This window comes from Nerophis lumbriciformis, linkage group LG18 (genome assembly GCF_033978685.3).
Source record: "Nerophis lumbriciformis linkage group LG18, RoL_Nlum_v2.1, whole genome shotgun sequence".
In the NCBI taxonomy this organism is placed as follows: domain Eukaryota; kingdom Metazoa; phylum Chordata; class Actinopteri; order Syngnathiformes; family Syngnathidae; genus Nerophis; species Nerophis lumbriciformis.
Genome location: NC_084565.2, coordinates 36,778,171 through 36,793,084, shown reverse-complemented (window position 1 = coordinate 36,793,084; position 14,914 = coordinate 36,778,171). Strand labels below are relative to the sequence as shown.

Genomic DNA, 14,914 nt, shown 5'->3' with positions numbered 1-14,914 from the left:
TTTTTTTTACTTACAACTATACCTAATATATAAAGGGGTGGAAAAGTGACTATTACCTGCAGGGCAAACATTAGCTAACCAGAAGGCAATAACAATGTAAACAAAAAACACCTGCTTAAAAGATCTAATACAAATGTCCCTGAGGAATGTAAGGTGGGAGTACTGTAATTACCTAACGTTACATTATTATTTTCCATAACAATTTAGCCCCCTCCACAATATTAACCCGACGTCAAAACAGAACTAGCTATTTATTGATTAGCAATTGCCGAATCATGTAACATTAGCTTAATGCTAAAAAGCCAGCTACTATCACATTCTGTAACAGACAAATAATGTCATGTAGGCTAACGTTACCTACCTGCTACCTCTTCTTTTCTCTTTTTTCTTCCCTGGGCACCTGACAGTTTTGGCCGTTTTGACATCTTGTGTTGATTTTTTGATGTGGTGACGTCCAAAAAGAGTCATGATACGGGAAGGGAGGGGGCGCACCGTGCGGGGGGGGGGGGCGTAATGTTGTAACAAATAATATTTCTATTAAATAGGCTTTACTTTGCATTTTAATTAACGTGGGATTATTTTTTGTATTTAGAAATAATAGTACCAACTTTTTTTTTTTTTTTTTTCTCCAACATTTGTGGCACTGGCGTGGCGCCCCCTGATGGACGGCGCCCTTAGCATTTGCCTATACGGCCTATGCCACGGGCCGGCCCTGCTCCATTATATTCCTTACAGCTGAAGCAGTGGATCTATTGGTCCGGAATCCATACTGGCTCTCACTCAACAGCATGTTCTTTTCAATAAAACTGTCTAATTCTTTTACAAATATTTGTTCGATTATTTTAGACAATTGTGACAGCAGCATCATCGCGGTGCAACAGCGACCTCTTGCGCCTGCGCAGAGTACACCCACCACGGACAGCAGAAGCCGATAGAAGTGTTTCGGAAGTGGACGCTTCCCGGAAGAGAAGCAGCAAATCCGGGGAGAAAAAAGGCAAAGGAGAGTGAACCACCAACATCTATTGCCAAAAACTCCAGTGGGGATACATTATCGAGAGCGTAATTGCTGAAAGATGGACAGCATATGACGGCAAGGTGAGAAGACGACACATGTTAGCTTGCTAGCTCGCCAGTAAGTGCATGGAAGCAGCTAGCTCACATTGACATATAAGTAATACTTTAATTATGACGTCTGTACAAACACAACCGCGCATTGACTTCAATTATTACATTCTTACTAACATAGCCGCACATTTGTGTCGTCAATGCTGCTGTGTGGAAGTAAAAAAAAAAAAAAGGCAGTGACGTCATGAAAGAGCGATTGTTATGCGAGTGCCTGCGTGGCTGCTCGCTCATTCAAGCTTCTTTTCCGTACTCTACCTTTGCATTTTAATGAATATCGACTTTAAATACACCAATTGTCTACAAAACGCTGCTCACAACAAGCTCCATGTTTTTTAATGACGCTCCTGTGTAGTTAGTGGAGGTGGACGGGCAGGTACCGCACAGGACCAGGGTTGCCAGATGATCATAGTCAGTGGAGGTGGACGGGCAGGTATCGCACAGGACCAGGGTTGCCAGATGATCATAGTCAGTGGAGGTGGACGGGTAGGTACCTCACAGGACCGGGGTTGCCAGACGATCATAGTCAGTGGAGGTGGACGGGCAGGTATCGCACAGGACCAGGGTTGTCAGATGATCATAGTCAGGGGAAGTGGACTGGTAAGTACCGCACAGGACCAGGGTTGCCAGATGATCATAGTCAGTGGAGGTGGACGGGCAGGTACCGCACAGGACCAGGGTTGCCAGATGATCATAGTCAGTGAAGGTGGACGGGCAGGTATCGCACAGGACCAGGGTTGCCAGATGATCATAGTCAAGGGAAGTGGACGGGCAGGTACCGCACAGGACCAGGGTTGTCAGATGATCATAGTCAGGGGAAGTGGACTGGTAAGTACCGCACAGGACCAGGGTTGCCAGATGATCATAGTCAGTGGAGGTGGACGGGCAGGTACCGCACAGGACCAGGGTTGCCAGATGATCATAGTCAGTGAAGGTGGACGGGCAGGTATCGCACAGGACCAGGGTTGCCAGATGATCATAGTCAAGGGAAGTGGACGGGCAGGTACCGCACAGGACCAGGGTTGTCAGATGATCATAGTCAGGGGAAGTAGACGGGCAGGTATCGCACAGGACCAGGGTTGTCAGATGATCATAGTCGGTGGAGGTGGACGGGCAGGTACCGCACAGGACCGGAGTTGCCAGATGATCATAGTCAGTGGAGGTGGACAGGCAGGTACCGCACAGGACCAGGGTTGCCAGATGATCATAGTCAGTGGAGGTGGACGGGCAGGTATCGCACATGACTGGGATTGCCAGATGATCATAGTCGGTGGAGGTGGACGGGCAGGTACCGCACAGGACCGGGGTTGCCAGATGATCATAGTCGGTGGAGGTGGACGGGCAGGTACCGCACAGGACCAGGGTTGCCAGATGATCATAGTCAGTGAAGGTGGACGGGCAGGTATCGCACAGGACCAGGGTTGCCAGATGATCATAGTCAAGGGAAGTGGACGGGCAGGTACCGCACAGGACCAGGGTTGCCAGATGATCATAGTCAAGGGAAGTGGACGGGCAGGTACCGCACAGGACCAGGGTTGTCAGATGATCATAGTCAGGGGAAGTAGACGGGCAGGTATCGCACAGGACCGGGGTTGTCAGATGATCATAGTCGGTGGAGGTGGACGGGCAGGTACCGCACAGGACCGGGGTTGCCAGATGATCATAGTCAGTGGAGGTGGACAGGCAGGTACCGCACAGGACCAGGGTTGCCAGATGATCATAGTCAGTGGAGGTGGACGGGCAGGTATCGCACATGACTGGGATTGCCAGATGATCATAGTCGGTGGAGGTGGACGGGCAGGTACCGCACAGGACCGGGGTTGCCAGATGATCATAGTCGGTGGAGGTGGACGGGCAGGTACCGTCCAAAGTGAGTCCTGGATTAATTTGCAGCAGGCAGGTAATTTTTAAAATGGCCCATTCTACTAATACTCTTTAAAAAAAACAAGTAAAATGTAACGAGAAAAAGATGCGATGTTGACTCTAATAACACAATGGCTGTTTGTTCTTTAAAACTGCCTGCCGTTGCTTAAAAATAATAATGAATCAAAGTCAATGTTATGAAGTATCAACCTTTTCAGGGCTCTAATGGTTGTTACACATCAAATAGTCCCCTTTGGAATATTTTTGGAAAATATTAGTTAAAATAATAGTTATATTTGACAAAAAGGAGATAGAACGAAACAAAAAAAACCATGAAAGAAATAACTTTTATTCAACAGTTACATCTGGACATGACCTTGAGATTTACGCGTTGAAAGTAACAAAAAAAGTATGACTTATTTGGAACACTTTTATAGAGTTGGGAATTGATAGGATTTTTCCGGTTCTGATTCCACTTTCGATTCTGCTTAACGATTCGCTTCTTTAACGGTTCTCTTATTGATTATTTGGGGGGGGAAAAGACAATGAAAATATGGATTAGCTTGAATTTAGTTTAGTTTAGAGCTAACATGGCTTTACAATGCCAACAGGAAGGTATTAATACTGCTCAGTGGCCTTGTGGTTGGAGTGTCCGCCCTGAGATGGGTAGGTCGTGAGTTCAAACCCCGGCCGAGTCATACCAAAGACTATAAAAATGTGACCCATTACCTCCCTGCTTGGCACTCAGCATCAAGGGTTGGAATTGGGGGTTAAATCACCAAAATGAATCCCGAGCGCGGCACCACTGCTGCTCACTGCTCACCTCCCAGGGAGTGAGGGTGATGCAGAGGATAATCTCACCACACCTAGTGTGTGCGTGACTTTAATCTTTTAAGAGGCATGGAAAAAAACAACTTGAAATGACACAAGAACATTACGTAACATTTTTGAAACGTTTAAGGATCTTTTTGTCATATGCCTAGAAAATATACTGTACAAAGGTTTGTTTAGATTTACAAGGTGAACCTAATATAATGACACAGGCTCATAACATGCAACACACAATATTTCAAACCTTACTTTGATATAATGTTGATGTGCATTGCTTACGGCTTATCAAAACCTTGAATTGAAAATGTGGTGTACTGTATGTAAGCCATGACATTATATTAAATAGAGGCTTGACATGTCACTTTTCATGTAATGAGTTAATATCACATATTAGTTTTACATTTGAAGTGAATTGCTGACATGACTGGGCTTCTACACAATATTCTAATTTCACGAGTTCCACCTGTGTAATATAATTAGAGCGGAAACGGTTCCTCGAGTAACTCGATTACAAAATATATTCGAGAAATTTTCGCTGCCTCGAAGACCTCAATTAGTTTTTTACGCCATGTTGCCTCGTTTAATAAAGAGTAGTCAAAGCTCACGTTTGACACGGACTGTTTAGGTGTTGCACAGCGTGTGTACGTCACAGATCACACACTGCACAACACCGCTCTTTTAAATACACTTGACTTTAGAAATCGCAGACATAAGGGAATTAAGAAGCGACAAAAGTTGTGTAAGGTGTGGCAGCACTTCACACTAAAACGCAGTAGTATGCAGACATTGCAAAGGGGAGCTCGCACACCACATAGCACAAGTTCGAGAAAGCATCCGATTGAGGGACGTCCAGAGGCGAGGTAAGTCATCTATTATCAAATGTACACGCAAAAGTTGTGTTAGTAAAATAAATGTTATTCATTATGATAACCAGGATTTGTTCTCTCACTCCAGCGAAGTCCTCAAATAAGATACAATTAAAGTACCAATGATTGTCACACAATGCCGCCAAAAGTTGTGGAAAACTACAAACGCATTCCGAGCTGTCTGTGTTCAATTAGCCTATCATTAGTAATCACCCGAATGCAGTCGTGCAAAGTTATTCAGGTTATTCAAGTCATGCAACCACATGCTACTTAGATAGTTTGTACTACATAGTCTCTATTTAGTCTCTGGAGGATGTAAGAGTTTCAAGTCCTGTTTCGCCACGTTCTTGTCAGGCATATTGGTCCTCAATATGAAGTTGCACATTTTAAATACAGTATTAAAGGCACTATTTAATCCACTTTTTATATTTGATACAATGAAAACTGTTCATATATTTGTATTTCAACTTTCTCAGGGAATATTCATTTTGAACCAATTATATATATATATATATATATATATATATATATATATATATATATATATATATATATCCATCCATCCATTTTCTACCGCTTATTCCCTTTGGGGTCGCGGGGGGCGCTGGAGCCTATCTCAGCTACAATCGGGCGGAAGGCGGGGTACACCCTGGACAAGTCGCCACCTCATCGCAGGGCCAACACAGATAGACAGACAACATTCACACTCACATTCACACACTAGGGCCAATTTAGTGTTGCCAATCAACTTATCCCCAGGTGCATGTCTTTGGAAGTGGGAGGAAGCCGGAGTACCCGGAGGGAACCCACGCAGTCACGGGGAGAACATGCAAACTCCACACAGAAAGATCCCGAGCCCGGGATTGAACCCAAGACTACTCAGGACCTTCGTATTGTGAGGCAGATGCACTAACCCCTCTGCCACCGTGAAGCCCATATATATATATTAGGGCTGGGCGACATGGACGAAAAAGTATATCTCGATATAGTTTTACTTAAACTCCATATTTGATATATATCTCGATATATTTTTGGGTGAATGTATACAAATAAAGATATTAATTTTTGAGCGATATTGAGTGACATTGAAGTGAATGACAACTGTACTGTAAACAGTCAGTGGCACTTTTATTGAGCCAGTTAGTCAAGATGGGTATTAACAGCACAGACAAGAAACTGTTTAAGTAGTACAGAATTACATAACTTAAATAAAATAGAAAAATATTATTGCTACGTAAAATCGGGGGAGAACAAGGAACACAACAAATAAGTGGCGTTTGGTCATTTTACCGAAGGAGCATCTATGTGGCAAATTGTTGCAAGCTTTTGACCACAAACTTAGTCACTGCTCGGTGGTGACCTTGGTCGTTCTTGGCCGAGTGGTACTCTTCCCTGCCGCGTTGAAAGCTGGCGGCAGACGTGAACTAGAGACATTACTGCCCGCCTCCAAACCAGTCAGATTATGTCTCCTCATGTTCATCTGAATGAGAAGGCATTCATTTCAATTTAACAGGTAACAGCGCTAACATTATAGACAGTGTTCGTACTGTTGTATTTACGCCAGGTGTCTGCTGCCGCCCGGGCATATTGCCCGTATGTCCTCCTCTTGATGAAATAGTTACCTTGGAATTATTACAAGTAGCGCTGTTGCAATCTTTTTTAATGAAATGTGTGCAAACTTTGGTGCACTTTTTCCACCCGGAAGCACAGTTTAAAATAATCGCTAGAAACAATGACAGGCGTTTCCAAGGAATTGGTACACTGGGAACCAGTTCTCAACAAGAACCGGTTTTTGATTCCCATCCCTACACTTCTATGAGAAGAGCCTTTTTGGATCCCCAACAATTTTAGCAGGACTTAAAAAAACAAAACCTTTTTGCTTAAAAAAAAAAGTTTTAAAAAAAATTATAATCAATGATGTTAAGAATTATTGACCTATTTTATGGGGGAACTGCACAATTTTTTGGAACTTTGCATATTGTACACAATCTATATGAGAGACAAGAACACATGTCTTTTTTGGGTTGGAGGTTTCAAAGAAGAAAACCCTTGAAAGATGTAGCTAATGGGAGTCACCGTTGTAGCTTTTAAAGCCCTCTTAAACAAGTTCTTAAACAAACCCTTCAACGTTTTATATACAAACCCCGTTTCCATATGAGTTGGGAAATTGTGTTAGATGTAAATATAAACGGAATACAATGATTTGCAAATCATTTTCAACCCATATTCCATTGAATGCACTACCAAGACAAGATATTTGATGTTCAAACTCATAAACTTTATTTTTTTTTTTGCAAATAATAATTAACTTAGAATTTCATGGCTGCAACACGTGACAAAGTAGTTGGGAAAGGGCATGTTCACCACTGTGTTACATCACCTTTTCTTTTAACAACACTCAGTAAACGATTGGGAACTGAGGAAACAAATTGTTGAGGCTTTGAAAGTGGAATTCTTTCCCATTCTTGTTTTATGTAGAGCTTCAGTCGTTCAACAGTCGTATTTTACGCTTCATAATGCGCCACACATTTTCGATGGGAGACATGTCTGGACTGCGGGCAGGGCAGGAAAGTACCCGCACTCTTTTTTTTACGAAGCCACGCTGTTGTAACACGTACTGAATGTGGCTTGGCATTGTCTTGCTGAAATAAGCAGGGGCGTCCATGAAAAAGACGGCGCTTAGATGGCAGCATATGTTGTTCCAAAACCTGTATGTACCTTTCAGCATTAATGGTGCCTTCACAGATGTGTAAGTTACCCATGCCTTGGGCAGTAATGCACCCCCATATCATCACAGATGCTGGCTTTTGAACTTTGCGTCGATAACAGTCTGGATGGTTCGCTTCTCCTAGGTCCGGATGATACAATGTCGAATATTTCCAAAAACAATTTGAAATGTGGACTCGTCAGACCACAGAACACTTTTCCACTTTGCATGAGTCCATCCAGAGAAGCCGGCGGCGTTTCTGGATGTTGTTGATAAATGGCTTTCGCTTTGCATAGTAGAGCTTTAACTTGCACTTACAGATGTAGCGACCAACTGTATTTAGTGACAGTGGTTTTCCGAAGTGTTCCTGAGCCCATGTGGCGATATCCTTTAGAGATTGATGTCGGTTTTTGATACAGTGCCGTCTGAGAGATCGAAGGTCACGGTCATTCAATGTTGGTTTCCGGCCATGCCGCTTACGTGCAGTGATTTCTCCAGATTCTCTGAACCTTTTGATGATATTATGGACCGTAGATGTTGAAATCCCTAAATTTCTTGCAATTGCACTTTGAGAAATGTTGTTTTTAAACTGTTTGACTATTTGCTCGCGCACTTGTGGACAAAGGGGTGTACCTCGCCCCATCCTTTCTTGTGAAAGACTGAGCATTTTTTGGGGAGCTGTTTTTATACCCAATCATGGCACCCACCTGTTCCCAATTAGCCTGCACACCTGTGGGATGTTCCAAATAAGTGTTTAATGAGCATTCCTCAACTTTATCAGTATTTATTGCCACCTTTCCCAACTTCTTTGTCACGTGTTGCTGGCATCAAATTGTAAAGTTAATGATTATTTGCAAAAAAAAAAATGTTTATCAGTTTAACAATCAAATATGTTGTCTTTGTAGCATATTCAACTGAATATGGGTTGAAAATGATTTGCAAATCATTGTATTCCGTTAATATTTACATCTAACACAATATCCCAACTCATATGGAAACGGGGTTTGTACATCCGTTTTCTACCGCTTGTACACACTGCAAGTATATATATATATATAAAATGTAGTAAGAGACACCTTCATAAAAATATGTAATATGTACAATATACACCATATTTTCATCATTTTAATCAATGACGGGCCGGATTTCTTGGACGCATTTATTTCAGTTTCCATAGCAGCGCACGTCTGACAATGTGTGTTCCCAAAACACTTGTGTGTTCTAATCATGGCAGACTTGGTAACAAATGACTATTTTTGGACAAATGAGGATTCACAACCGTATCTTTTTCAATCTGACTTTATGGAGGATGAAATACTGCTCATAGAAGCGAGCACGAAGGAAGAGTGAGACGTTGGAGCAGTGAGGTGAAAGTGAATCAAAGCTGCAAAATGTGGAACTTGAAGCCAAGCTACTTCGACATAAATGGAGTGCTTACCCATAAATTAACCGGAAAATACGTCCCTGGCCAGCTGAACTAAACAGTCCATCGAGTGATTCACACTTTATATTGATGATGATACATACACTTTCTTGGCTAGATGTGTACAAACAAAACATGAAATAATACTTTACAGATACTAAAATATGAATGTTCAGGTTTTTCAGTCAGTACAGATAGGTGTCTTATCACATTGTGTTCTGCATTACAAACTCAAATGCGTTTTGTGTTGCTTATCTCTTTCCGTAGTTAGCTTTTACGGCTAATACTGTAGCATGCCGATGTGTTACTACGATAAAAAAAGAGTTCCTCAGTGTTCGCTCTTACAATAACAATGTTGCTACAGTTTGGTGATTTAACAGGTTATGGAACATACATGACGTATCCTTGACGGTTTTTAAATGCATTTTTAAAGTGATTTAGAGGTAGAATTGATTGCTTTCATTAACTGAATTGCTAGCCACCAAGAACGAGACGATTTTTACATGTTAGAAAGCGGGGGGAAAAATCCTAAAAAAGTGCAGTTCCCTTTTAAGGCTGTACTGTTCCACATGTTTTTTCACCATGCTTTCTGTAACCAAACTCACACGCATTACAAACATAGCAGCTTAAATCATCGGCCTACCCACACCCAACATTTCAGACTTAAACCACAGGTCCATCACTCACCCACTACACCAGGGGTCGGCAACCTTTACCAGTCAAAGAGCCATTTTGACCAGTTTCACAAATTATAGAAAACAATGGGAACCGCAATAATTTTTGAAGTTTTAAATGAAATAACACTGCATACAAAGTTTTTGTTTTGCTTTGTGCTATGTATAAACCAGGTGTCTCAGACACGCTGCCCACACCTTTATATGGAATTTTTAAGCTGGTGCGGCACGCGGGTTTTAAATGAATAGCGCTTGTCAGCGTCATGCGTGCCGTGATGGTACAGCATATAGCGCTCACTACAACCAGCGTACTTGTTCAGCCACATGTTGAATGGAGCTTCTGCTTGCTCACATAGGTGACAGCAAGGCATACTTGCTCAACAACCACACAGGTTCAGAGGTGGGTAGTAACACGCTACATTTACTCCGTTACATCTACTTGAGTAACTTTTGGGATAAATTGTACTTCTAAGAGTAGTTTTAATGCAACATACTTTTACTTTTACTTGAGTATATTTATAGAGAAGAAACGCTACTTTTACTCCGCTACTTTTATCTACATTCAGCTCGCTACTCGCTACTAATTTTTATCGATCTGTTAATGCACGCTTTGTTTGTTTTGGTCTGTCAGACAGACCTTCATAGTGCCTGCGTTTCAACAAATACAGTCACTGGTGACGTTCACTCCGTTCCACCAATCAGATGCAGTCACTGGTGACGTTGGACCAATCAAACAGAGCCAGGGGTCACATGACCTGACTTAAACAAGTTGAAAAACTTATTGGGGTGTTACCATTTAGTGGTCAATTGTACGGAATATGTACTGTACTGTGCAATCTACTAATACAAGTTCCAATCAATCAATCAAAAGTGTGAAGGAAAAAAGACAATTTTTTATTTCAACCGTACACCCCGTCAAAACCCTAAAGACTGACTGCACAGTTCCTGTCTTCACAATAAAAGTGCCGCTCCATCGCGCCTGCGCTTTCAAAATAAGAGTCTCCGAAAGCCTGCGCAAACAAGCTAGCAAGCTACGGAGTTTGCCGCCAATGTATTTCTTGTAAAGTGTATAAAAACGAATATGGAAGCTGGACATATAAGATGCCAAAAACCAACCACTTTCATGTGGTATTAGACAGAAAGGAGGAACTTTTTTCTCCTCCATTTGAAAACGTGGACGTTTGTCATCACTACTGTCTGATTCCAATCAATGCAAGTCATCAGAATCAGGTAATACACCAACTTATATTCTTGTCTTCATGAAAGAAAGGAATCTATATGTGTTAAACATGCATGTATATTCATTAAAACACTATTAACATGTAAACAAAAACGGCAAAAAAAATAAATATAAATTATATACTGTATATATCAATGTATGTATATATATATATATATATATATATATATATATATACACACACACACATATATACATATATATATATATATATATATATATATATATATATATATATATATATATATGTGTGTGTGTGTGTATATATATATATATATATATATATATGATATGTGTGTGTATGTTACTCATCAGTTACTCAGTACTTGAGTAGTTTTTTTACAACATACTTTTTACTTTTACTCAAGTAAATATTTGGGTGACTACTCCTTACTTTTACTTGAGTAATAAATCTCTAAAGTAACAGTACTCTTACTTGAGTACAATTTCTGGCTACTCTACCCACCTCTGCACAGGTTACACTGACGGTGGCGGTATAAAAAAAACTTTAACACTCTTACTAATAATGCGCCACATTGTGAACCCACACCAAACAAGAATGACAAACACATTTCGGGAGAACATCTGCACCGTAACACAACATAAACACAACAGGACAAATACCCAGAATCCCATGCAGCCCTAACTCTTACATTATACAATCCCGCTACCAAACCTCGCCCACCTCAACCGACGCACAGAGAGGGGGGGTGGGGGGGGTGTTGATGTGTGAGGGAGCAGGGTTGGGGTGGGGGCGGGGTTTGGTGGTAGCAGGGGTGTATAATGTAGCCCGGAAGAGTCAGGGCTGCATGGGATTCTGGGTGTTTGTTCTGTTGTGTTTATGTTGTGTTAAGGTGCAGATGTTCTCCCGAAATGTGTTTGTCATTCTTGTTTGGTTTTGGTTCAAAGTGTGGCGCATTATTAGTAAGAGTGTTAAAGTTGTTTTATATGGTCACCGTCAGTGTAACCTGTATGGCTGTTGACCAAGTATGCCTTGCTGTCACGTACGTGTGCAAGCAGAAGATGTATATTGTATAACAAGTGTTGAGCTGGCACGCTGTTAATACAAATTGTAGAGGGCGCCAAATGTTGTACCATCATGGCACGCCCTTATTATAGCTGTAAGGGTTAAAATCGGTGAATATTAATCCCGCGAGTTTTCTGCGAGAGGCACTGAAATCCGGAAGTCTCACGGGAAAATTGGGGGGTTCAGCAAGTAAGCTGCTGAGCCGCATCAGAGTGATCAAAGAGCCGCATGCGGCTCCGGAGCCGCGGGTTGCCGACCCCAGCACTACACCAATACATCATCTCACTACCATCAGGGCGCAGGTACAGAACTATCACATTCCGGAGGGCCCGCCTCAGGAAAAGCCTTATCCCTGCAGCTATAGCCGCCCTGTAAATGTGTGTTGGTCATGTAGGATGTCTTTTTGTTATTTTTTGTGATGTGTAATGTCTAAATCTAAATCTAAATCTAAAGGCTCAAATTACTTCACATCAAATTTTCCACTTTGAAAAGGACAACAATATTAAAAGGAAAACAATTTATATCGACAGATAGACCTGAAAGTGATCTAGAGATTTAAGCGGTGACTAAAATAAAAAATATATGACTTATTTATTTTTTATATTTTCATGACTAAGACGCTCGCGGGTCTCCCAAGACCAAACTTTAGGGGAGCCTCAAAGGTATAAAAAAAAAATTAAAAAAAATCTATACAGTATATTGTATTGGTTTTGAAAATGAAAAATATCACAATGGACCCCACATGCTTAGATTTTTTAGTCTGTGGCCCTAGATCAACTTCAGGTCTATCTGTCCATATAAAGTTGTTGTTTATGTTTTATGTCCTTTTTGTCAAAACCCTGTTTATATAGCAAAAACATATTTTCCCCATAAATATTTTCAAAGTGAAATATATGATGGGAAATAATTCACAACAACATTGATTCATTATTATTTATTTTTTTAAGTCCAACAAAAAGTCTTGGGGACCTAAAAATGCCCACTCATAAAAGTGTCACAAAATAAGTCATAAATTGTTTTTACTTTCTACACTCTTTAGAGCAGTGGTTCTTAACCTTGTTGGAGGTACCGAACCCCACCAGTTTCATATGCGCATTCACCCAACCCTTCTTTAGTGAAAAATTAAATGTGTTATTTCAAATTCAATACAAAGTTATATGTTTTTGGTAACACTTTAGTATGGGGAACATATTTTAAGTAACAGACTTAATTTAGAGTTATTTGGTGAGGGTTAGGGTTATAATAAGGCCATGCCGAATAAGGCATTAATAAGTACTTAATAATGGCTAGTTAAGAGTCAATATGTTACTAAATTGCATGTTATAAGCAACTAATTAATGGTGAATATGTTCCCCATACTAAAGTGTTACCATGTTTTATTACTGGTGCACAAAATGAAGCGTGCATGAACATCACCTTGTTCAAACAACAAAACCAACACAGTGCATAAACTCACAACAAATTACACACCTACAAATCAGTGTGACTTCTGCTGTTGCCGTATCCGTAATACGCTGATAGGGAGAAGTTTTTATTTACACGATGAGTCGGGTGTGTTTTGACCTCCACCAAACCCCATCGAACCCAGGTTAAGAACCACTGCTTTAGACCAACTTCAGGTCTATCTGTAGATTATTCATTTTTAGCATTTGTTTAGTTTTTTTTGTACTGACCTTTGTGTCCAAAAAAACACTTATTTTTCATGGCAAACACACAAAATGTGCAATATTTTCCCCCCCAAAAATATTTCAAAGTGGAATATTTGAAGTGAAGTAATTGGAGCCTTGAATAGGTCAATAATTTATAATAACATTGATTATTATTTTTTGAGCAATGACAGTTTTAAAGAAAAAGCAGCATGCGTGGCAGATTTGTGTCATTAGTCAACATTGCAATTTTTCTCGTTACATTTCATCTTTTAATTCCACTTTTTAATGTTTTTTTAAATATTTTTTTTAGATTGTGCCGTGGTCTGTTAAAAAATGAGCTGCGGGCCGCATTTTGAACAGCTGTGCGCCACACTTTGAACAGCTGTGCGCTGCACTATCTCAGGGTTTCCCCATATCTGCTACAGTAAAACATTACCACAGAGTTTGGTTAGTTAGGGTTTTTTTTTGACGTAAACTTAAGCAAAAACTCTTTAAGTGTTAGGTAGGACAACATTGTGTTTGTTAATAGAGCCAGGTTTTCAACAGGTCAACTTACTTTATGGGATTTCTTTGGAATGACTAATCATACCGTGGCTACAATTATGCAAATCCGACAGTTATTATACGTCTGCCAACGCATGTGACGCACACTTTGTGGGAGATAAGCGATGGCAAATACAGCTGATTGTGGTGTTGGAGTAAAAGCATTAGTGGGTCAGCAGGTGTCCTCAGGCACAAACTGAGAGCAGCGTTAAAAGTCCATTCCATGCATGATATTGATGGACTGTTTTGTTTTCAATCGTGTCATCGCTCTGTTCCTGCAGGCCTTGTTAAACTTCAACATCATCAGGCGAGCGGAGGCGGGCCATGAAGGATGAGGGGCTGGGAGAGTGACGCGGGCGCTTGAGGAACAAGTCCTGTGTGGAGATGAAGCTCAAACAACGCATGTTGGTGCTATGTGCCGTGCTCCTCATAGTGGGCCTCGCCAAGATCTTCCTGCTTGACGGCAGCGAGGGATCTGCTGCCAGCAGGCGCGACCTGCGGGCTTTTCGCAAGGTTAGTTTTGGGCTGGCGGGTTTCCTAGTATTAAGAGTTATACCGGTACAGGGTTTCCCCTACATCTAAACAATCGTGGCGCAAGATTAATCCCGCCACACCTTCAAAATATGTTTTTCTTATTCTTTTTTTCCATGAAAACTTTTTTTTAACATGAAAATAAATTTAAGTGATGTATTGTAGGAAGAAGGGAAAAAAAAGTGCATTTAAATCGCCTTTCAGAAGCACGTCAGTTGGTCGCGCACCGAAACCAAGTTGACACTCTGCAAAGGTAAGGAGAGAAAGTTGAATAGAAAGGTATTTTAAGTTATTAACTAATTACCGTATTTTTCGGAGTATAAGTCGCTCGGGAGAATAAGTCGCACCGGCCGAAAATGCACAACAAAGAAGGGAAAAAAACATATATAAGTCACACTGGAGTATAAGTCGCATTTTTGGGGAAATGTATTTGATAAA

General features: G+C 41.0%; 1 protein-coding gene across 5 annotated transcripts in view; it reads left to right on the top strand.

The window, feature by feature from the left end:
• Window positions 1-794: 794 nt before the first annotated feature.
• The window catches only part of fam20b (FAM20B glycosaminoglycan xylosylkinase), a 31,565-nt gene continuing 17,445 nt past the window's right edge, over window positions 795-14,914 (top strand). For 3 of the 5 annotated variants that reach the window (XR_012050960.1, XM_061978270.2, XM_061978268.2), the window contains exons 1-2: window positions 795-1,095; window positions 14,227-14,458. Coding sequence is in view for 4 of the 5 variants with exons in the window: in XM_061978270.2 (XP_061834254.2) it covers window positions 14,330-14,458 (129 nt within the window). In the remaining variant the exon portion in view is untranslated. Of the gene's footprint in view, window positions 1,096-1,191; window positions 1,556-2,900; window positions 2,993-14,226; window positions 14,459-14,914 lie in introns of those variants that run through there. The other 2 variants (XM_072915114.1, XM_061978269.2) reach the window with 2 other exon arrangements.